Genomic DNA, 25,625 nt, shown 5'->3' with positions numbered 1-25,625 from the left:
ACAACGTGTGCTCCGACCAACTTTGTCTTTTATTGTCTGCAATCATGAAGCTGACCATTGTGGAAAAAGGCTGCTGCTGCGATACAGTAGTACAATCGCTTGTACAATAGAGTACAATGCAGAGTTGAACTCGTTAGATCACATAACTTTCTCGTTGCAGCTGAAAGATGAATTGTCACTGTGAGGAGATTTAAGCAGAATGGTGTTGGGGATAAATAAATGTCATAAAAGTCTGAAGTTGAGAAATTAAGAAATAGCTGCATGTACTCGGCCTTTTCTATACGTATAAATTGCTCACAAGGACAAATAGATCAATGATGGGGCCGAATGCTTTTGGGAACGGCTAATCAAAAAACGCTGTGTTGAAGCTGTGATTCACTTAACATAAATGCAAATTCAAGTCACGTTTTTACAGCCAAAAATTATTTGCCACTCAATCTAATCCGTTTTCATTTGAATATACCTCGAAGATATCTCGAACACAGATTTCAGTTATGTTTCTCTTAAAAGATGGGTTGATGCCTGCAATGTAGCAGAACCTTGCGCCTCATGCCATGAGGATGAGGAGGCCCGCTGCCAAACTGGGGTTCAACATTTTTCACAAATCAATCATTTCAGCGGGAATGCTCCATTATGCCCCGAAACCGTTTGTGAGCAATTCCCCCATTCACTTCCAACAAGTCCAACCTTGCAGGAGAGCCGGATCGGGACAAAGGGAGCCGAACTGAGACAGCTCCCTCAGGTTTACCTGCGGTTAGCTGAAAAGGTTTGAATAAAGCTGCACTGTTACTGAGCCTAAAGGCAAACAAGGGCTGGATAAGGAACAAACAGAGCCGCTGAGTCTTTTGCCAGCAGAGAGAACACACTTGCTCAACTGCTTCTGTTTTCCTCACTAAACATTGACATCTTGTCTGGAAGCCACAACATCGTCATCATCATGCAGAAATCTGTTTTAATTAAGTCGTACAGAGCTTTATTCTTCATCACAAAATTCTATAACAATTGAAAACAAAAAGCCACCTCAACATAAACTAGAGCAGCGCGGGAACAACTTAAACACAACTGCACATTTTCCTTTGAACAGCTTGACTTACAAAAAATTGGTTTGAAGATTAACTGAGATCAAAAGAACACTTCTGTCACAGGTACACAACCATCTGAACTATGGTGCTGCGGTCTAAATTAAAGTCAGGCTCATTAACTTGCCGGTGCTTTAATGCTGCGCCAAAACACAAATTGCCACATCGGAGCAATTCTTCTTTGCTCCAATATTGTCATGTGAATTTCACAGCATAACAAGTCGAGTGTTTAACATAAAGAATAAAAAAATGGACCAACTCCCAAGTTGGTTTGCCAGAATGTGTCTGCAGCCCCCCCGAGAGCGCATATGGAAACAAAAACGGTTAGTGACTCATGAAAACCAAAGTCAAATTAATATTTTAACTGCCATGCATTTCCCTATACTGCTGAAGTTACTTAACAGGTACCAACATGCTTTGAAATTGAAGAATTCATAAAGAACGCCTGAAACTTGTGAGATCAATTAATACCATTAACACCGAGCTGATTGAATGAACATTAGGTTTTTTTGTGTGTTAAAAGAAAGACCAGTAATTGACAACCAGATGCTAAAGCATCCACTTCTTTAACTTTAAGAATACTTCGAAGCTGAGAATGAATTTTACCAACAAACTTCGATGAATCTTTAAACGAGTTTTTAAATCTTCAGCCTCATATCCGAACATACGACAGACTGGCTTCAAAGAAAAAGACGGCGTAAAACGCAGCTTCTATCATCATAACTCGGCGTGACCTGCTTTTTGCCGTGATAAAACCCTGTTGAACTTCTCCGCACAGACACTGCAGGGGCAAGAGAAACCCGAGCAGGGGATCCTCGTGACTGGCAAAGTGTAAATACTAAAAGTGTCAAAGAGTCGTGACACGCTGCCAGATCCTGAGGGTCCCAAAGCGCAGTCCGACACCTCCTCCAGTGTCATGCTTTTTGCACGCTTTACACCTACTGAAATGTCCAGCCTGACGACATATTCAATCAGTTAACAGTCACAAAAAAGCATTTTGCCAATTCCACGAACTAGACATGCTGTCATTGAATTTTTTTTAAAATTAAACCTAAGTTGCTGATTAAATTCTTTGCTGGATGTTTTCTTTTCAGTTAATTCAGTTCTTTCTCCTGGTGTTGATGATGACGCTTGTTTCGATTCTAATTTAAAGTTTGTGGACCTTCCTTTAGAAGAGTGGTTCAAATCTTAAATGAATCAACTAAAATAAGGAGGAAATTAAAGAAAAAACGATTAGAGCACCAAAATGACTACTTGAGATGGACATTTTCTTGCTGGATGCGCAGGGATGAAGCGGTGAGGATTCTGGTTTAGCCAGCCAGTCCAGGCCACACACATGTAAACACACCCAAGCTCATACCTATCGTTGATGGGCTTTGACCCTCGTAATCTGCTAGGCCGGAAAGCCTGGTAGAAAGCAGTGGACGGGTTCCTGCATTAATATGGGAGAGGAAACGAGAGACAGGAGAAACATGAGCGAAGGAAGAGAAGCACATACTCGGTCGGGGAGGGAGGGACAAATGTGAACGTGAGTAGAGGAAGATCCTGAACCGCAATGACGGGTCAGAGGAAATGGTGACACAATCCATATTACCGAGCTCTATTCAGACATGACAGGAAGCAGCAATACCAAGTGGATGCAGAAACCTGTTCACACTCAAGCTTAGATCACAGATGTTATCAAATCTATAAAGAATCACTCCAAACCAGACCCAGTTGACATGGTTTAGTACAATAGTTTTAAACGGAGGAGCAAAATTCTGAATATTATTTGATCAGTAGCTCTATGTCACTATCTATTTTGATGCAATTCTAAACTACTGAAATAAGTAGATACCAAGTCTTTTGCAGTCGAGATCGGCTTCCTCTCCTGTAAAGCCACAAAATGGACCCTTAACATACAACACAACAAACTACTTTAACTATTTAAAAAAAAAAAAAAAAGTTGCAAAAACACGAACAGGCCTACTTTTCTGGAAAAACTGATCTGGAAAACTAAGCGAAGTTAAAGCTGTGCAGATTTTACTGAGCCACCAAGAGACGGTATATATAATTACAAGCTACGTCACATGGCGTTAATAACAGTCCATAATACAGGTGAAAATATAAGTAAAGTTATTCAAATGTAAATAAAGCACCACTGGTGGACAATGGCTGGAGAGAGATGAGCTGCATCATCATCATCATCATAATTCCCATTTGTGTTGCCTCTGTGGTTCTTACTCTGGACTGCTTGGTTGGCCTTTCCCAATATGAAATGACAATCGGTCTCATTTCCATTCTCTGGTGCCTAGGGCTGTCGCGATAACCGCAAAATGCAATCACCGCGGTGCTGAGAGGACCTCCGCGGTGCGTGTCCAGGCCACCGCCACCACCGCCCACCGCACGCCCCCTTGCACGCGCAGAACAACTCGAGAAACTAAAAGAGTTTTTAAGACTGCACAGTAATAATTATACATTGTATATTCCCCGCAAGGCAGGAGAAACACATTAACACAGCTAGGTGCCGCGTTTCTGTCGTCATCTTTGCATATAGGCACCGCACACGCACACACGTCTGCATGCCACTCGTTGTGGTCTCATTCTCCCCCAGCAGCTGATATTACAAGAATATGCCTACTCAGTGTCGTAGCAATAGAAGTTAAAATAAAATGCAGTGGCCTACCTTTATCTCGGCTTTACTCCTCTGCCTAGTCCGGACACTTTATGGCTTTGAATCTTCCCTTATTATCCATGTTTAACGTTGTAAATGCGACCGTCTAATATGAACAAAAAACTAGCTTCCACAGAACCACAGCTTGATGTGCACATTTGCTGTTGGGAAATACCTGATCATTTCAACAAAACTGTGTAGGTGAAACGTACTCTCAGAGTAGTTTGTGAATTGTCTGTTCGCGGAAACAGTTAAAGTTCAGCTTGGGTTGGTTGGACGGCGGGCAGTCTGTTTAAAACAAAAACTGTATCCCGGACACGTGAGCTCAACTGCTGCACTGATCTGCTTCGTTTTTCTCCGTCATTACTAAACGAAACGTGCGCAGGTCTGCAACAATGTTGATATTTGCCATGTGGCACTGGCAACAATGCAGAACTGGGGTATGCGCTGCTTGATCTCCGCTATGTTGGTCTGTGAGCGAGTAAATGACAGGCAAAGCAAAGTGAAATGTCAGAATCGCTGGGAAAAAAAAGACGGATTATGCGCTCGATTTTCATCTAACATTGCGTGTCGTGGAAAGTAGCCTAATGAACAAAAATGCGATATCACCGCATACCGCGCTGTTGAGCGGCTATGAGTCACCGCGGTGGGAATTCCCTCACCGCGACAGCCCTCCTGGTGCCCTTTCTTAGCTTACAGTATGACGCCGGAGAACGACGCACAAGGTAACAGACATTGTTCCCCTTTGACTGCATGACATGTTTCTAGTGTAACAGGTATGTTGTGCTACTACATTTAGTTTGACTCTTGTTCAAGACTTGCACTGCACGTTCTTCAGCATCAAAGCCAAACATCGCTGCTCTAAGATAACTATCCTTAGTGTTATTTCACTGTCTTTAGTAGCTGCAGCAGCTCACTTGTTGTTGCACTAAATAGGTGTCTCCAAGGAAACGGTGACGGCTACATTTACAGTCATAGATACACAGAATTGGTTTGACAAAAAAAAAAAAAAAATGTTAAGTATCATCTTTTAAAAGCCAATTTACCTAATTCAATTGGATTTTACTAAATGCAAACAGTTTTAAGATAACGGTATAACTCGGGCACTCAGTAATAAACTAAGTATTCGCTGTATTACTGTGAGAACTTTATGCTTTAACCGCTCCACTATAGTTTCACGAGCAACAAATAAACATCATTCGATGAGGTTTACGAGTCCTACAGCTTATGTTGATGTTCGTGTCTGCCGTTCTGCTGTCCTCAGATGTGTGAGGGAGGGCGGGGGGGGACAAAGATCAAACCGGACAGTTGCTGCATATACACACACACGAGACCTTGGAGGACCAAAACACAGGCAGGGAAAAGAAATGTTTAAAACCACCAAAGCAGGGCTAACCATGCCCTACTGTAATGGTGACCGTCGAGCCAGATTCCTGGCCAAGTTTCTATATGCGAGCCTTTGACAGATTTATCTCTGCCACACCTCACACACAGCAGCTCAAGACCTTTGAGTTTCCTGAAGCACTGGTGAGGTATTTGGACAATGTGGGTTTAAAGATCTCACAAACAACATTCTGTGAAGCAGCTGTGACCTCAGCTCTGCGAGTGAGCCAAAATACCTGGTTTACTGGGGACGGGACATGTGCGAGCAAAGTGCACAAGGAGAGAAAACAAAATGGGATATCTCAGCTGAGGTAGAGCTAAAAGAAAATCAAGGAAGTAGAGACAGAGACAAATCAGGGAAAAGTAGGAATGTTGATGAGTCACCTGTCCTAACACCCCCCCCCCCCCCCCCCCCCCCCTCAACAGCCGCACACAATGAAGCAAGCAGTAAAGTCTGTTTACACCGCTCTATATGGTGCAAAGTAGTGTGCAATACACAGACCTGTAAAGTTCACTTTTCAGTCCCGACACATGGATTGTTTGACCTTTCACTATAACCTGTAGCCTACAGCCTAGTACGGGATAAAAACACAACAGTAAAATGCTTGAGACCAGGTTTTAATAACATGAAGAGGGCAATTAAAAAAGGGACACAAGAAAAAAAAAAAAACATGATCGTTTGTTTCATTGAATTATTCTTAATTACAGTGATTTACTTAATGTGTTTTGAAGGTAAATGAGGTTTACCTGAAGTCTATAAGTATGGACTGATAACTGGTACAGGTTGTACCCCGTCTCTTGTCCAATGGCAGCTGTGATAGGTTCCAGCCCACCCCCCCTCACCCCATCTTGGATAAAAAACAGGTATGGAAAAGGGACTAATTAACGGGTAACGTCTATAGACGCTTCTCAAAGTCAAAGAAGAAGCCTTAACGGGTCCCGTTTCCAGAATGCCACGCCATCAATTTTAGTCGAAGGACTGTTTCAATGCCAAGGCTCCTTAATAGGACTTAGTCCTTCATTCCATGAGATTTCATTGATGCTTTTGTGTATTCCTGGCATTCTTAAAACAACAACAATCCTTTGTGCAGGATGCAACAGACAGAAGATTTAACGATGCGGTCGTTTCCACGATGCTTACACACTTGTTAGAAAAGTTTACTTATGTGATTTTCAAATAAAAGAAAAGGCTCTCTCCAAGCCTAAAGTGGATTGGTTACTAAAAGTAACACTTGTGTGTAAAGCATAGTAAGAAAATTCATAGATTGGGAGTGGTGGCAAAGCAAATTCAAACACATCTTAGAGAAATACAGGGACCATTATCTATCGGCAGAGGAAGCTCCAGCGAAGGGGAAAAAGTACCAGTACGCTACAGATGAAATCACAACATTATGTATGTGTAATTCTCTCCATCACCTTTTTACATCTCAATGTCTGTTCATCCAGAACTGAAACTGGGGCTGCATCTTTTCTAGAAGGCCCATTTAAGGGGTGCTAAGACACAAGGCTAGTAAACATACTAACTAGTATACAGGTTAGTGTATGGGGAATAGGTTTAATCACAGATAATAAAAGTATATGAATTCACACAACCGTGTATCTAAAAGAAGAAGAACATTCAAAGTGTTTGGATGGTTGCTGGAAGGCACATTCCACGAAACCTGATGCAATGATGTGTGATAAACAATAGATTTATCAGTCAAGTTATCATAACACCACAGCCCTTTATCACATGTAAAATGGCCTTTCAACTGGAATAGCAGAGCCATCCGCAGCAGTAACAAAGATTTAGGACATACTGTGATTACTCATGAATATGTTTCTGGAACAAAGACAAAGATTGGCAACTGAACTATCATGTACCAGTATTCTGCTGCAGTTGCAATGACGACATCGTCATGACATTTTGATAAGATTCAAACTCTTCTTTGCCATTCTGAGACTGACAGCTATTACACACACACATTTATATATATATATATATATATATATATATATATATATATATATAAAAAAAACAAGTATGCAATTAGCTTTTTCTTTCCTTTTGGAATAACTTGGAAACCAAATAATTTGGAGTCAAACAGAGTCTTACGTACACGCAGCATGGCACAAAAGACCAAACCCAAAGCAAACACTGAGTTTTGAAACGTCAGCCTCTCTTCTGGATTTGTTTAACCTGCAACCTTCTTTGATGTCGATCCCCAAACATGTGACGACGCATCGTTATCTGCATGTCATGCAGACAAAACTCTCTCCCCGCTTACATCACCAAAGATAAATTTGCTGAGTTTTTTGGCGGAGACGTGATGCAGATCAGGGTCCCGACTAAAATAGATGCTTGGATCAGTGTTTGTTCTCATAGAGCAGTGATTAGGAGAGGTTGTGGGAGAGAGAAAAGGGTTCACTGGCAAACAGGAACTTGGACACTCTGCATGGGGCAAAAGCCTGCAGCCCTAACAAGTAAGAGGACTCCACTTATCAAACTTTAGCAAATAGGATCACAACTCAGACTTCAGCTATGTAAAAGGCAGACTGCAACACATTCATTGTCATTGAAGGATATGTCGCACTGATATGAGCATTCTCGGAAGCAGAGGGCGTTCATTTCTGTTTGAGTTGCACATAATTGTTACCATGAGTCAGTATAATCACAATCAGGGGTGGCTCACTCGGTCGTGTGGCAAGCATCAGTATGAGCCCTGACCTAGAAAAAAACAACCTCTCTGCTCAGTTTCAATTCGCAGGGCAAAGCTTCATCTACTTCACGGGTTAAATAAAGTGTAGAATTGGTTCATGAAGCGTAACGCTGGTCCAATGAACTATGTCATACGGGCCTGCAGGTCTGTTTGTGTCGCAGCTTGTCAGCTGCTCTCTAACAACACTGGCTTGTCACATGCCGAATCCTTAGGACTTTGCCTGAGGATTCGGCAGTCCAGGTGGCTAAGAAGCACATACAGAATCTGTCAAGAACATATGGGAGGATAGTGGCCTCTACAACACATTTCGTACTGGCACATTTTGCCTGTTGAATGTAGTAACTATAGGAGCCTTTGCCCAAACAGCCTGATTAACTCCTATGTGTATTTGTGTGAAGTGACTATATGAATGAGCTGTTATTTTCTGAAGGTTTTAGTAGGAAAATGAAAGAAAACTTTCTAAAAATCAGTCAGGTTGTAAATATTTGGTGTATATTAGCTCCCAAATATAGACTTCTATAAATGATGTTACTGGTCTCTACAACAACTTCACAGACCACTTGATCAAAGGCCTTTGAGCTGTGGTCTTGGCAGCTGTTGTTTGGCTGGGAAGCCTGTGCATATCATATCTAAGGGACTCCTGAGACAAATCACAGTCGACTTCTTTTACATACCAAACGCTTTTGGAGCCCACTGGGTGTTTCCTGGAGCCATTACATTTGCTGCACTACGGTAAACTTTTCTTGATTGAACTCTTCATCTGCCACAGGAAGTCAAAGCAAAGGTTCCAGTTATAGGCCTTCATATGGAGAAGACAACAACAACCACAACAACAACAATGCTGAGAGAATTAAGCCAATAGCAGCAACTTATTAATTCAATTGCATCTGAAAAAACAAAAATACCTATTTTACATTGCATTAAAGGATACCACCAGGGGTATTGTAGAGGAAAACATCTATTAAACATCTCATGCTGCCCTACAACTGTCCTGAAGATGGCCTTTCATATCAGTGAAATAAAGTGGTGGTTCAGTGATATAAAGCCAATAAACTGTCCTTCCTGATCTCCGCCGCTGTCTGCTTTGTGGGGGTACATTCATTGACAGTACAGGAAGTGGCAGCCAAATACTTTCCACAGTTTGGCATGGAGTTTTTTTTTGGCTGGCCTCATTTTAGGCCAGAGCTGTAGGGTGGCAAAGGGATGGTGAAAGAGCACAGAGGCAGAAGAAGAAGGAAAAAAAAAAAACAACAACAACAATCAGGCTTACCAAAAATAACAAGAAAGAGATCTCGATTACCCAAGCACTTTTGATGATAAAACATAACTAAAAATAATAAAGATAAATAAAAGGGAGTGTGGTGATCAAGTCTGCTTGGATCTTTCAGCTGAGTTTGTGTTTCACAGTTCTACAGCAGATAGGAATGTGGGTGAAATATTTCAACATGTCAAACATAGGGGCTGACTCAGGCGAAAAGTACAGGCATGACAGTGTGAAAGATCAGCAAGGACCAGTCATCCCATCTCACCAAAGTGTTGACCAGGAGGTCAACTTCTCTTATGCTGGTTGAATGCTTCTTTAGTGCTGCAAGACTACAGAAGCCGAACAGCGTTAAAGCTACAAATTAAAGGGTGAAAGGCTTGTGATTATCACAATAACAGCTTGAGCTTTTATAGAGGGCAGTGTTTTTCCTGAAGGAGTCCAGAGAACTGCTGAAGTCAACAGACTCACAACGGCACGATGCAAAAGGTTTTACAAAGAGTTAGTAAATGACCATTTGATAAAGTTAGTCAGACATTTAAACACAATCTCATGTGAGGTTCTTGTTGGAAGAAAACATGAATAACATCTGGATGGTCTCACTGAGAGAAGCTAATGAGTGTAAGGCACTGATGACAGATCTAAGCTAGTGAAAAGCCAAAGTGCCATCTGTTCCGACACCAGTTGGAGCCTGATGAATAAACTGCCATCAGTCTACGTAGCCACGATGACTCATGTCCATTTCCTTGCAAAAGCCTGCTCACTGTAAGACATCGGAGGATGTGCAGGAACAGACCGTGGTTCAATGCTGACGAGAGGAGAGACTCTGAGACAAGCTTTCACTTGAGCAACAGAGTGAGAGGAAGACAACGGTGGAAGCGCTTGACAGAATACGAAAGCGGACATCAAAGCTAAGAGGGAAACTGAGGTTCTTACGAAACCTGCACATTTCTCGACTGACGACAGGAAAAGAAAAAGAAAAAAGAACCGACTTCGCCTTCATGGATGTTGAGACTCATCTGGCTGAACAAACATGACCCTAATTGGCCTCCCTTGCAGGTTATCATCATCATAATCATCTTCATTTTAATGGTTAAAATGTGTGAATAAATGGTGAAGACTGAATATATACTGTGACTAAAACTTGGCTTTTATTTCAAATATTTGTATCTTAAAATAAATAAATAAATAAATGAAGATACTGAACAGCAACGTTTATTTTTTAAAGTACGACCCAGGCCATATATTTTTTTTCCCGCCATCAGAGTTATGTGAAACTTTCAAAATGTCTCATTCTGGCTTTAAGATCACCAGAAACAAGCCTTTGTTGTTCAGTCAAGAGAGATTTCAAATCATAAAACTGAAGCACCTACAGGTTCACATACTTCTCACAGTTTCGTGTACTCTAATTCCTACAGACAGGACGACTAACGGACTGACGGAATTGATTCCTGAAAACGACAATGGGATTAAAAAAATAAATCTCTAATTCGCTTCGTCTCATCTTTCACTCCTCAACCAGTCTAACGCCCTCGTACGACAGCACACACAGAGGCCCCGGAGAACAGATGCAAAGACACAGGCAACAGCGAGCTAGATTAGTCGGCGAGACCCACTGAAAGCAGGCGGGAGCACAGAGAGAGAAGATGGATGACTCAAATGCAGCTGCCTGCCATGCTTTCCACACATCCTCATTACTCACACAGCAGACATCTTGAGCTCCAGGAGGTCCTGGACTCTGAAACTTTGTTGTTCAAACCTCATTTCTCACTGTGGGAGACCAACTCAACATATAGTGGTTTTGTTTCTTTTTTTAATTTAAACAGCATGTGGCTAGCTTAAGATCTAAAAGACATTTACACCTCACAGACTTCGACTCTCCTCCATTTCTAAAGACAAAGCTCTAGCCTAATCTTTTGTCTACAAAATAGTTAATGCAGTGCTGACATATCTTAGAACCACATTAATGTACAATGCTGTAAATTTTCTCTCTTCGTCTTTTTCACCCACAGCCAGGATGTAAAGCTACTTATTATAATTATGAGACATGGGGTGAACAAACACTGAAGATAAACTCTTGATATGCGACTGTTTCTGTACAGGAAGCAACAGTCAATTAATAGTTTGAAGAACTTTCCCCCTTTTCAGTTCCTTAATTAAGGGTTAAAATATCTAATTTTACTGTAAGCCCACAGAGTCAAGAAAGAAAAGAAAAAAAAGGTCGGAAACATGCTCGAAGATTTTGAGGAAGTGGACGTTGAAGGACCCGGTTTTCTAAAAGGGTTCCATTTAAAACGCAGACGTCTGTCTTAATGCCACTAAGATCAATGTGATCAGTGTAACCGCAGAGTGGAAGTTTTTAAATCACCCGTCATCCAAATTCACTTCCCAAAGTTCAGAGATGGGGCAAAATAATTAAACTACATTACCATCTTTCAGAAATAATATCTTTTCCAATAAATCAGTCAGGTGGGTTGATTTTTGGTAAAGATTAAAAAAAAATTGGGGTCTTTTAATAGATTCAATTTGGTAAAGATAATTAAATCAACATTTTATAGCGGTTAGATTTAACAAAGAAAATGCTAATATGGTCTCAGAATGCTGCACACTGGCTGAATTTTAATATTAGCTGACCGATTACTGTTGATTTACACCACAGACTGAAAATACTAAATTTGTTCGACAAATCAATTAAAACAGAAGCTTTTAGTTTGGTTTCACTGTCAGGAATTAATGAAGTTTTTGTTTCAATTTTTCTGGCTAATGACACAGCTGTGCTTTGAAGGCATTTATTGACAAGAAATTGGCTGCATTTCACTGATCCGAGATCAAAATAAGGACACAACCTGCCTGTCAGTTGTTCGTGCTGCGTGAAAACATTGTGTGAGTCCATATTCCAAACGATCAGATAGCTTAAAAGACTTTTTAATTGGTCAAGTTCTACCAAATGATTAACAAATTACTGATAATTTTCATTCCAAGCCAAAGTTGCATAACATCTACTGGAAATCTACCCGTCACCGCCCTTCTCCACACGGCAAACACAGACCGTTTACAAGGACCTGTCACCAGATCATCCCTTTATTCTGAGGGCATCCTTGGTGCATCCTTCACGTACTGTAAGAACTCGAAAGGGAGGTCTAACTTGTTCTGTTCAGAGACCATTTTGGAAAGAGAACAAACGCCAACAACTTTGCACACATTGTTCTTATTCCTGGAACAGCTCGCAACGTAATCTGCCACTGATTCAATTGTCTTAATTCCAGCACAAAATAAGTTAGCTCTGGTGGACCTCCAGGAGCGCAGCTGTTTACTCGCTTTAGCAGAGTCGCTCTAATTGGAAGCGATCCACTCACTCCATCTTGCTGAGATAACAGGGTGGAACCTGTTACATTAACTTATTCAACCACTTACGAAGCAGCTCTGGCCACAGCAGATACTCTGCTTCTGATTGGTTCTAAAAACGTCAACAACGGCACGAAGGAATACGATCTCTGAAGAATGGCAAAATGCAGTCCGAGGTAAGGACATGTCTATAGTTTACGATTAAGTTCATTTCAACAATATTTTAACAGTTGTAACTATTACTGATTATATACATTATGGTTTACAGGATGAAGTACGAACTGACATCGGTCAGTGTGAGGGGGTTGGCGTTTTTTGAACCAATCAGAAGCAGAGTAGCTGCTGTGGCCAGAGCTGCTTCGTACGCTTGCTTAGCTGTCCGTCAAACTCAAATAAGCCAATAGGAATGCCCCCGTCGAAAGCCCACCCACCAGGCACGTTTGTGTCAAAACCGCAAACAAAAAGTCAGGGAGCGCAAACGAAAAAGCTGGAGACGTAATCAAAGAAAACGACAACAACCAAAACTGAGAAGGAGGATTTCAGTTTTTTTTAATTGCAATCGTGTATTTTTTGTTTGAATTTGTTTTTTTTGTTTGACTTTTTTAAATTTAGTTTTTGAATTGATATATTTTGCTTGCTCTTATAAAAATCTTCTTTAAACTTATTGACACAAAATAAACTCCATAAAACTGAGGCTACTATTCAAAGAACAGCTCCCTTTTAAATCGCTTAAACGAGAGAAGACAATGATGTGAAAGGAAAACAAAATACTTCTCCAGCAGTTTAGAAGCTGAGGGGAGGAGTGTGTTAACAGCTCAGTTACGAGAGCCGGAGAAAAAGAGCAGACGCGTTAGAGGGAGGCACACGGGAGGGCAGGGCCTGTGGTCCGGCCAAATAAACAGCATGGCTACAGACCCATCTGTTCAGACAGTCGAGATTTGCTCGACCTGGGCAGTCACACAGTCACAAGCCCTCAGCGCTCCTGTATAATGTCTCCTGAAAGTTCAGACAGGTAAGCTGTCTGTGGAAAATATCACCTACCTCGTCTCAGTACCACGGCAGCCAAACTACAACCATTCAGCCAACACAGACACACATGAGCACCTTCGCAGTCGCGAGTCTTCACCCCACCTTTGCCACAGTAAGGAAATAAGTGAGGGAATAATCTGTGTCTTCACCAAGTTTTCATTGTTTTCAAAACCACGTGCACAAAAAGAAGAAGCAACCGCACAACACAAAGCCAATTATCATACCGCATTGCAGGTAAGGTGCTCCAGTGCAAATATCAAAATGAATAATTTGTGAATAAATCAACAATACATTAAGCTGACTTTGCAGTGACCTTATAATTCTGCTGACAAACTCCAATGCTGTGGTCTTGGTCTGCAGCTGCAGTCCGAAATGAACTGTCTGAGTTCCCTATCAATAGTGGTTCAACCGAGAAATCGATCAACCAAAAATATTTTTAACAACCAAAAAAAAGAAAAAAGTACCATGCATCGACTAAAAAGCCCCTCACTTATCGGTCTCATCTATTACATCACTTTAAAGAAACAGCAATCACCCGGCAAAAATAGATCTGCAAATGTCAAACAGAGAAATAGATTCAACTTGTTCTGAGTTGAACTGATTTACTGTCATCACAGGAGGTACGGTGGACAGTAAGGGTCGCACTAATCTCACAGAGTCCAAAAAACAAAGAAAGAAAAAGGAGGGGCTATAATATCAAGTTATTTACCAGCTAAACTCTAAATCTGTCCTCAACTGGCTGTTAGTGGGTGTTCATTTTGGATATGTGACAGAGCATTGTGGAGGTTATGTAACCAGTTCTTTTAAGCCCTGGTGAGTTTGGCATTTGACCGCATAAAAAAAGATAGACGTTACCACATGGCCTCACCCCTCTGGTTCACGAAATACAATTTGTCAGCTTCAAGTGTATGAAAACTCGATAGGCCGGGGCTAAGCTAGTCGGGGGTGACTAGTGTGAGCCATTAGAAATATTTGAGGGCTTTAATTACTCTCCAAATTCAAACGTGGCATGGAAACATAGTGTTTTCCCTTGTGAAAAAGAAAGAACATATAAGAACTATTTCAAAATGGCATACATAAGTAATTGGCAACCGCTTGAACGCTTCATGAGATCTACAAAGTTAGCTAATGTCTGATGCAATCAGCCCAGAGAAAGACGACATCAAGAATAATAGTTCAATATAACTTATCCTTACCAATTCAATCAAAGCTTTGAATCAGCACGTGCCCCACGCCGAGCACAAAAGAATAACTAAATAAAAAGTGTCAGGGGTTCAGAGTTAAGTCAGCGCATCCTTCAGCACACTTCTCAGTATGTTGAAAGGTGGATCCCTCAGGGCAACATCTACAGAAATAGTCTTCTGTAGAAGTTTGAGCAGTTCACAACTGCTTGATCGACAGGTTTACATCATTCTTAAATCATATCAGTGAAACACATCTTAGTCAGCCATTCAAGACAGAAAGGCCTCCCTGGTTCAACTGATCCTCGTCAATCTACTGTTCGCTACATTTTGCTGGCAGCTGATTAAAAAACCGCGGACAGTATTAAAGAATGGCCCTTTTTCCACATCATCAGCAGCTGTATTACTCTTCACCAACAAATATTGTCATTTTCCAACTGCTACAGAGGTGCTTGGACTAAAAGAAAAAGAAAAAAAAAAATTATATTATAACACAATTATAACAGTTTTACTCAGATAGCAAGTTTGTGTGACAGTTAAAGTGTGCAACAAGAATTTAGCTTCCACAATCCAACAGCGACGTCATATGCAGGCTATCTGACCGTCTGAGGGAGGTCCGCATATTTGTCGGCTGGTTTCATTCCTTTTGTTGACTCATGTTCATCGACTTTTTTGCCGATAAGAGCAGCAGTCTTTTCATTAGCCGGAAACAACCTCACAGGCTTCTGACAACATGGTGGTTGAATTAAACCCCCTTGAAACACTGAGACAATGACCATTACTCAGTTTCCTGTATTTCCTACCCCCTCAGACACAGCATTCTGTGTTGCTCTGAAGTATGAATGAGCCAAATCTGCCAGATTATTTCCTTAAGCCAGGAAACAAAAAACGTATCCAGATACTAAGTAGGCAGTTCATTAGTGCAGATTATATGAAACAATATTTTGATAAACTCTGGACAATAATTAGCCGCCACAAAGAGGACAGCCTTGTGTATCACCTTTGCTCTCTTACAAAGCAAAACCCATGCAGAATAGCAACAGATCGTTATGAGCTTCCAAATACTATACAAGCATCACAAGAACCTCAGGGTTCTAAAGTGACGTGTTCCGTTGTGCCTCTCCCTTATACAAATTACACAATGTTGATTCGGCTTTCACTACCTCTGCTGCCAAGCTTAGGAGCATATCAATGGTCCTGACTTCAGCAGGCAGTACGAAAAGGGCTATAGAGTTCAGCACAATTCCCCCAATGGAAACAACCAAATAGGCAGCTTGTCCAAATGCGGAAATATGAACAACAAGAATCATATTTAACAAATACCACAAAGCCCATCACCACTGAAGAAACTTGAGTTTAAATGGACCTCTCAATTGAAATTCACTGTAAATTTATGTTTGGGCACTAACACTTCTTGGCTAGATATAAGAGTCTATCACTGCTTGGGTTAGGGTTAGGAGATGAAAACGACTCGTACTGTCATTTTTTTTAGTGATGCTCCGATCAGCATTTTTTGGACCGATCACCGATCACCAAAATCATGATCTGCCCGATTGCCGATCACGGAAGGAATCGGACATTTCCATGCCTTTCATCTAGCAAAGAGTGCACCATTTATAGAAATTAAACCGCCAGAGGTAGCTGGGGACATGTAGAACAAGAATCTGGTGGAGTTTGCAGAAAACATTTGTTTTTTTATTTTCTATTAATATTTTAGTCTGCCCATATACATCATCCACTGGGTATGATTTCAGCATCAGATTTTTAAACAATGATGCAGTGAAATGACTTGAAAATCACCACAGAGGTAGCTGGGGACATGTAGAACAAGAATCTGTTGGAGTCGGCAGAGAACATTTGGATTTGGTTCTAAATGAAGTTTTCAAATCTGACTATGCAGAAATGAGTTTGATTCTGAATATGCTTCAATAATTTTGTTTTAATCATTAAAAAGAATGTAGTAAAAAAAACAACCAAGTAATGACAGGTGTATGTATTCCAACAAATGAAAAATCAACTTTGATATAGATTTCTGAGTTTACGGGGTGCACTTGAATGCACCATAAATCCGCTCACACGCTTTACCGTACAACGCGATGTAAACGGGCACTAGATTTTCAAGTGTAGCTAGCGCGACCGTGCCTCTCCGAAGCGTGACCGCAGTAAGTTTCACATCTTTCTGACACACGTTGAAGAAATTCCAGACAGGAGAGGTCATGTTGTCGAGATGCACTGTAGAGGTTTTGCCTGTTCGGTTCTGTACACACGTCACGTACCACATTAGAAAGTGGTCGCTAGTAATTTACGTCACGTGATCGGTTTTTTGATCGGCATATTTTTCCGATCGCCAATCAGGCTATTTTTGGGCATTATCGGCCGATCGATCGGAGCATCACTAATTTTTTTGTAGGGCGGACTCTACATAGTTAAATCTTCAATTAAGTCCAGAAATATCAGTTCTCATTTGTTATTCTTTATCAACGGATACATTTATTTATTTTTTTTTTTAAAGGGTTAGGGTTACCAGTGACACAATGTTGGCACATCAAATTATGCATGCAATTTACTCAAGAAGCACCCAAGCAGGATATCCACGTGCCACGACACCACAGATTGTACTGAACTCACAGACACTGTAATTAGTGTCTCATCAGTGTCATTGGGGAGGATGTGTGTTTTAGTCAAAGAAAAAAAGGTCACAGGAAAGAAATAGGTCGATGAAAGTGCCTCGGGAAAAACAGCAACCTACAGCATCAGGCTGTTTCGCAAAGGAAGGGACGTGAGAAACGAGCAGAGACAAGACAAATGAGAACTGGACGGTGAGGTAAAAAGCGGAGGGCAAGCAGCAACGACATAAAGAGACAACTAAGCCTGGGAAAGGCAAGGGATTCTGGGCTGTGCTGGTACCAAAAGATCAGTTAGATTCAACGTTTGCACAAGGAAAAAAATAAATAAAAATGACCAATCCATCCTATGTCATTACTATATTACTATATCTTTTCAGCAAAACTCATGTACTCATTCGCATTAATGCACTAATCTGCATGATCTGTAAGGCTCCCCTGTAAAATGAAATAATAAATACGTCAACAGCGTTAGCATTAAATTACATTGTATGCAATTGTATAACTAGGCCATCACTGTTCTACTGCCTGAGAAAATGTAATCAATTATGGATTAATAAAGCAGGGGGGGGGGTCTCCTCAGGGGAAAATTAATTGAGCTGAAGGCCAAGTACTCCCATTGAGGGAAACCAATTTGTTCTAGGGGCAGCTTTATCACTTTACTTGGCAAAGATGCAGTGTGCTGAGCAGAGACAAACCATTCCAAGCTGCGGGGAAATTATTGTTATCTTACTACTCCACCACCACGAAGAACTGTTCCACTTTTGTGATTGACTGTAATTCAAAACAGAACAATGAAACTTGGAACAGATTCCTCAGCGAGACTGAGCTCATACACAGAAAAACGCACCTCTACCAAAAGGAGAAAGTCAGAAAATCTCTGTCCCATCATGTTGGGGTGTGTTCTTTGAGATTTGTTTGTCCTCGTCACACACATTTACAAGGACGTTACGAGTTAAAAAGGCATTTTAATTATAGCCGACGATAGCTCAGATCACGCCCAGGACTGCAAGCTTGCCTTTGGATCACAAAAACTCATTCAAAGTTTTGAGTTTGACTTTATAAATTCTAATTAACCGCCTCACAAAGAAATGCATACAGTAGCTATCAGCAACTTAAGGAATTAAAGACAAGATTCACTCTGGATGTATACAGGTGAATAAATGAATGTTTTAAAAGTTTAAGTGATCATCAAAACTGAGCATCTCCTGTCATTCACAGAAATTGCAAATATACCAATCATTTGTTCAACAATGTAAGCACACCACTAAGTAGTAAAACTACTAGATACCGAACGCTCAGAAAAACATTTGAGATTTGTCAAAATTTACTCTTTGGCTTTAAAGTCAGACCAAGGTGGAGATGCTTAAAGGCTCAGTTTGCAGTGTTGTCGTGCTGATGGGTTATCCAGGGTTTTAGCTTGCAACATCAGATCCTGTGCCGCTATCTCCTTGGTTTGATGTCACAATATGAGCTAATGTCCCATTTATTGACATGGCAACAGGAGATGCCGGTAAGTCAGTTACCGGCTAACTTTGTCAACAGGACTCGGTATACGCTCGCATATAAATGCAGTTTCTCCCCGACAATACAAAGGCAGTGTGACATGGAGGATTGCTGCTGTGTAATCCAACACAAAACCAGCTGCCGACATCACTGGATTTAGATTAGACCCGGTCCGACCTCTAGGTGGTGAGACAACTTTCAGAATTACGACAGAATTTTCTCTGTTGTCATCGAATGATCTGCTTGTCCTGCACACAGAGGGGGAGAGACACCATAACGAGATCCTCTGTCAGTGTGGTCAGAAAAGCGGGTGAAGAGAACAAACGCCTTTGGACTGTCGAGATGAGGTTTTGGAAGATAATAAAGCAAGTATGTGCCACTTGTACCCCATATATAAAATCCAATAGTTTGCTGTCAATGTGAAACTTTTGCTCTTCTTTTTGTCTGTATTCATATATACAAAAATATATAATATTTTTTTTTTGTTTGTTTTTTATAAGTGTGCAAGACAGAGAAAAACTCCATTTGTCGATGTATGTTCATATCTGTAGGCAGTGACTGTTCCAAAGGAACAGTTTTAAGTCAAGCTTGTTTGCAATCTTAGAAGGAAAAAAAAACCAAAGGCGTTTAACAAGGAACAAGGAGAGTAAACCCCTCACAGGTGGGCAGCAAGTCAAATCTGAGTTAAGCTTATGTTTCAACATGGACAGCCCTAACAAGGCCTTGAGTCTGAAAGCTGGAGCAGAAGGCAGCCAGCGTCCTGCTGATTCAGTCTGGCCATGCCACTGCTGCCATGAGCAGAGCGGCTTACGTGCCTGCTATTGTTGAACAGGTGTATGTGCTCTGTCTGTCTGTCCTCTCCATCTCCCCGCCACATCCTGTCCTGTTAACAGATTCTTCATAGTTCTCACAATCAGCCACTGATGTCCGTCTCCTACATACACGCACACAAACACACACAAATCTTCACAAGAGAAATGACTAGGAAATGAGTACTGACTGTTCCCGTCTCAAAATTGAGGTCATTACACAGCATTTCTGCCCTCGGCTCATTATCGGCCCATACTGATGCTGCTGGGATAAAGCAATGTTGGTAAACAACTATAAGATTCAAAAGAATCCGGTCTGAAAACCATAAAAAAAAAATTGAAAAAAAAAATTGAAAAAAAAATCACGATCCAACCTCCTAACTGGCTGTAACATTCATAACAAGCACAGAGCAGAGCACACTGATAAACACTGAGGCCTGTATAAATACAGAACAGACCCTGCACGTGTGTGGACACCAGCTCTCATCTAGGTTATTCTTGGCTCAAACATCACCTCTCCAGCAGCACCACTCACTGCTAAGAGTGTGGCAACATTTCAGCTCCAGCTCTGTGATGAACCTTCAACAGACTCTAAAACAGTGTGTCCACATTAGAAGAGTACTATAGGCGAGTCTGTATTTACAAGGTTTAAAGTTAGGAGGCTGGGAAACCAGCCCAGTGCAAGTATGTGAACAGTCTCTCCTAAATGGAGCAGAGAATAAAACCAGCCTCTTACATTTGGGGAGTTATTCCCTTCTCAGCAACAAAACACAGCTACTGCGCGTCTCGTAACCGATCCAAGGGCTTGTTAACTCCCTCAAACCCAAACACGCTCTATGGCTGATAAGATGTTTGAGGCAGAACTGCGGGTGTCTAAAGAGACGAGTTACTATCCAGTATTCTGTGGGTTTCTGATTAATGATGAAAAAAAACCAAAAGAAACAATAACAGTAGGCCTACATTTGTCCTGTCTGTGAGTTTTTTATGCTCTTTACCCCTCTAACTCCACCCTCCTGATCAACAAACATTTTATACTTACAAGGTCAAAGAAAAAAAAAGGTTTTGTATTAAAGTAATTTTAGTACAATCGAATAGTTTTAGTTATAACATGCACTATGTGGGAACTGCCAAAGGGAGAGACCTTCTCCACAGTGCTAGGTATGACCACACCACTGTAGAATGAAACAGGTATGTTTAGTGAGAGGGCGGGCTTTAAGATTAATTCTTGCCGACTCCATCTGTCTGTCACAACTGCACATTACCTTTTTTCTCCCCTCATAAATACAGGAAAAGACAGAACCATACTGTTGTACTATATTAATGATTGCCCATGACTGGGAAAAATTAGGAAACCGAGTAGTGACTACAATATCAATGTTCAACAGTAAATTTTGCATTACAACTTCTTACCTGTCCTCATCCATGTCCATGGTAATGTGGATGCCAAACAGGCTGTTGACAGCAGGAGTGGGCAATTTGATGTCCTCGCTGAAAGGAGGCCTTACACCATCTTTGCCTGGAACCACACTGGCACTATGCAGAGGTAGACCATCAATTTTCTGCCTACCATCTTCTGCCTGGTTAATGAAGCCAGACAGATGGCCTTTAGTGGCTCCTCCATGAGCTCCCTGGAGCTGGACAAGTCCTCCTATGCCGGACGCCTGACTTGACACACCCGGAAGGATGTTGAGTGTACTGGGCACTGTGGCAGGCACAATCTGGCCCCCGCTGTGGGAGGTGGTGGTGACGACGGAGGGTGCAGAGGCAATGCCTGATCCTCCTGAAGGCTGAGTTTGGCTGACAGGCTGCTGTTGTGTACTTCCTGGATGGATGGGGGCCACGACTGGTGCATTTCCCACTTGGAGCACAAGGCCCTGGGCTGAGCCTGCTTCTCCACTCAGACCTTGTGTTCCTGAATCAGCGGCGGTGATTTGAGGTGAGGATACCTGGCTGGCAGAAGGCCCCACTGAGGAGGATGCTATAGGAAAGTTCTGAGTGCTAGAGCCAAAATGTTGCTGATGATAGTCTGGGTGACCTGAGGAGAGGCCGGTGGGATGAGTAGAATAGGCAAACTGCTGGGCCTGCGTGGCAGGAGTTATAATAGAGGACTTCTGCTGAATGGCACCTTGGTAGGCACCATTGAGACTGTTGGAGAGAAACGTTTGGGGAGAAACGGGCTGCATATTGATCTGAGCCTGTTTTGTTGGCTGTGATGCTGTAATTGTACACCCCGTGGGCTGGAAGGCACTTGCCCCACTCCCTATCTGAGAAGACACGCTGTAGCCTTTCTGCAGAGACTCTGATGGGTGGGAGTGGGCTGGGTGCCCAACAGAGACAGAGTAGCCACTATCTGTGGTGTTCTCTACAGCCTGTGCAGAAAAAGCACTGCTTGTGACAATAGAATTACAAGTGGCCCCTAACCCACTGTCTCTGTCTATGCTGTGATCGTGGGTAACAGTTGGCTTTATGCTGTCCACAGTCCGATTAATGTTAGTATCTGAATCTCTCTCATAGAACTCAGTACATGTCCATCTGCCCCGTTTGAAGGGCTCTCCAGTACCATGGTCAAGTTTAATGACCCTGAAACGGGAACTACAGCTAGTGCTGGGGGCTGTGTGAGCGCCACTGGCAGAGACAGTGGCGCTCGGCACAAAGGGCTGAGCCGTAGCTGGCACATTTCCCCCAGCATTATGTGAGGTGACACGACCAGTGGATGTACTTTTAACGGAGAGCCCCCCGTTGACAGGACCTGCGTTAGGCAGCTGCCCCTCCTGAGAATCTCCTACGTTGTTTAAGGTTTCCTCTGATGAGCTCCTGTCACTCACCCCCGGGTCGACCCGAGAAACGTCAAAAATCCCAGGTGACACGTCCTCTGTCCGTGACTCGTCTGGATCATCCAGGCTCTCGGTGTCGTCGGGGATGCTGCTTGCAGCCACCTCAGCCTGCGTCACACTCGTGATCTCGAAACAACTTTTCTTCTTTCCTGGCATTTTCGACATGATCACTATGCGGGTGAAGTCTGTCAGCCCCCAGATGAAACGAAGTGCTGCACTAATGTCCTACGAAGCAATTCACAGTTGTGGGAAAAAATAAAGACACGTACCGTCACAGTACATTTCCATGCCGTTCCGCTTTCACTCTCCTGTCCAAGAAAAGCGTAACAACCGAGGCCAGAGCACGAAAAACTCCCAAAACGTCCAGTGTCCGGTCAAGACACACCGGCTATAGCTGGCCACTCTTAACACCCAGTCGGCCTTCCTTATGTCCCGGCAGCGGAGTATTAAACAGGCCCTTGTCAAAGTTCTTGTTCAGCAGCTTCCACCGGTACTTTAGTCTGAGGCGGGCCCAGTCCTTCAGCCCACTCTTCTCTCTCTGCGATATATATACTTCTTACCAACTAGCCAAGTTAGCTGGTGTTGGCTAGTTTTCCCTGCCTCTGTAGAAGCATGTGCGACACCATGATGTAAACAAATTCAGCGGCTTTATAAAAATAATATATAATCCAGCAGCACACACAGTAAATGTATCAAAGTTGGCGAAGTTTGCCTCTCGTCGTGTGGACAGCTCACTTTTGGCAGCTGCTGCTAGCAGCTAGCTGACAGAAAACCACTTAACCACAGCGGCAGTGAGCTAACGGGCAGCTAACTCCTGCCTGCCGCTCAACCGCTCGACAAGATGGCAAGAGTGAAATGCATCATGGGATTGGTGTTCAAACTAATTTTCTATTACCTCAGAAAATACTTTTTTTACAAGTAAATGTCAGCAAATACGTATGTTTTATGTTCCATCTATAAAAATGAGGCTGGGACCATATTTTAAAATTCCGAAATTCATTTTACATGACTTAAAATTGTAATGTAAATTACGTCATATCCGGTTAATGTCACACCCCATGGAGGTACGAAAGTGTCGCTGTCTTCGAACGAGGAGTTTCATCAGTGTATTTATCAAATATGCATATTTTTGCAATTTTATATGGACTACAGTATTTTCTAGTCTCAAGAAAAATCGCTCATTCGTCTAAAAGGTGCTAGAAAGAACCATTTAAACCGACTTGTGTTTTAAGATGCAGTTTGTATCCGGGATTTAAGAATGAGACATTCATCATGTAGTGACTCATTGCCACAAGTTGTGATTAATCAGTTGTTTTCTGATTAATCATCTTATTCTGAGAAATCGTTACAGTCCATAAAATACAACAACTATGTGTGCGTAAGGATAGATAGATAGATAGATAGATAGATAGATAGATAGATAGATAGATAGATAGATAGATAGATAGATAGATAGATAATTTTATTTGTAGAGCACAATTCGTACACAAGGCAATTCAAAGTGCTAAGGGATAGATGCTTATTTATCACGACCACACTCGGTATAAACCACAGATATTGCAATATAACATCCATGTAGACAACTGTTTATGTCTGGGACAATGGAAATGCTTCACAGCTCATGGCTGTGGTGAAAGCCCATTGATATGATAAACTTGTGTCAATGGCAATATTGTTATTTACATTATTTCACAATTTTTACAGTGTCATTCTGGCAAGTGATTAAGATACGTGCAGGTAAAAGTACACCACATGTACATGGGCAACACAATGCGCTTTCTGTCTTTGGAAATACAAATGTCATTGATAACCAGCTGTAAGCTCCTGTTTCAGACTATGTTCGTCTGCATACATCCTATTTCATTTGCTCTGAAGACTGAATCTATCTAATTTTTGTCACTTTTTTTGACCAAGTTGGTTTCTGCTTTGAAAGGATAAAATATTATAAGAATAAGGATGATAAAAAAAAAATGTGATTCTAGTTTAGTTTTTTGTCAGATTCCAAAATAGTGAGGGTTTTCTTAATAAGAGAAAGGACCTCTAGCAGCAGCACATACACATGTTTTTTCATGTGATCTGAGAGTTCAAGAGAACACTCCTGTGGGTGCAGAAGCTAAAGATGTTTTAAAAGAAATGAAAGAGGAGGGGTGTGACACATCTCATATGTGATTCTTATATTTTCCTCTCTACTTATGTGTTGTTGAGATTACTTCACAGTTTAAACTTCAATTCACATAACCGCAATGACTCAACTCTCATGTGACTGTGAGGTCAGAATAACACAAAGGTTTGAATATATGACTCCCCGCTATCAATACATCTAAAGAAACCTTTTGGTTAAAGCTGTAATTAATCCTGTGAATGACTTAACTGATTTTTATCCACGTTCTATTATTAAATGTCTTTATACCTTGACAGTAACTCATTTGCAATCATCTGATGACCAGAGGTTAATGCATCAGCAAACACAGTCAAAGGCTTTCTGGGCAGTTTGTCACAAACTCAACACATGATGCAAAGAAGAAAAAAACTTGTGATCGTGGAAAAGAAGTAGTCCCTCAGCCGAACAAGTTTTATTTTCTGACTTGCTCTTGAAAGTGAGTGAAAGGTTTTGAAATTAGCTCACGAGTTACACCACAAGTCAATGTCCTTCCACTGTTACTGTTAAATCTCTGTGGCTGCGCACATTCCTGTAAATCCACAACCAGACCACTTGCTCGGTCTCTTTTTGGGTACGTCAGTCATACGTCTGTGGTAGAACATTCCATAATATAATTTTTTTCTATTTATGCTGGTACCTTAAAAAGAACATAATATATATAATATGATATGCACCCTACCTGGTGTGAATGTTCTCATGAAAAGAGTTTGTAATTGGTGATGATTTGCATATATTCTCATGGATAAATTCACATTTTGAGGAAGCCACGCAGTTTGGACATGTTGTTGATTTAGTGTTGTGTAACGTGTTGCATAACTGACTTATTCGTAAGATCAAAAAAAGATTAGAGATATTGTATTGTATTAAAAGATGTGGGAATTTCAGATGAATGACCTGTTGAATGCGATCATGGACACACCTGAAACGCAGACAATCGTGTGATTAAGGGTTGTATCATGGACTGTTTTTAAGCAACATGTCACTTTATGACTGATAATCTCTTGAGAAGTTTGAGTCTTTAGATAATTCAATGCAGAGGACTTGACTTTTCTTTGCTTTAA

The 25,625-nt window shown here is 41.5% G+C and overlaps 1 protein-coding gene across 2 annotated transcripts in view; it reads right to left on the bottom strand.

Annotated features, from left to right (window-relative positions):
* Positions 1 to 23,241, bottom strand: part of tsc22d2 (TSC22 domain family 2) — a 35,469-nt gene extending 12,228 nt beyond the window's left edge. The window contains exons 1-2 of one of the 2 annotated variants that reach the window (XM_075485530.1): positions 20,980 to 23,241; positions 2,440 to 2,511 (exon numbers count right to left, since the gene is read on the bottom strand). In XM_075485530.1, the coding sequence (XP_075341645.1) occupies positions 2,440 to 2,511; positions 20,980 to 22,568 (1,661 nt within the window). In that variant the 5' untranslated portion in view covers positions 22,569 to 23,241. The remainder of the gene's footprint in view (positions 1 to 2,439; positions 2,512 to 20,979) is intronic. The other variant, XM_075485531.1, reaches the window with a different exon arrangement.
* Between the last annotated feature and the right edge of the window lie 2,384 nt (positions 23,242 to 25,625).

This window comes from Odontesthes bonariensis, chromosome 15 (genome assembly GCF_027942865.1).
Source record: "Odontesthes bonariensis isolate fOdoBon6 chromosome 15, fOdoBon6.hap1, whole genome shotgun sequence".
In the NCBI taxonomy this organism is placed as follows: Eukaryota; Metazoa; Chordata; class Actinopteri; order Atheriniformes; family Atherinopsidae; genus Odontesthes; species Odontesthes bonariensis.
The sequence above is the reverse complement of the archived record's forward strand: the minus strand, read 5'-3'. Positions and strand labels throughout refer to the sequence as shown.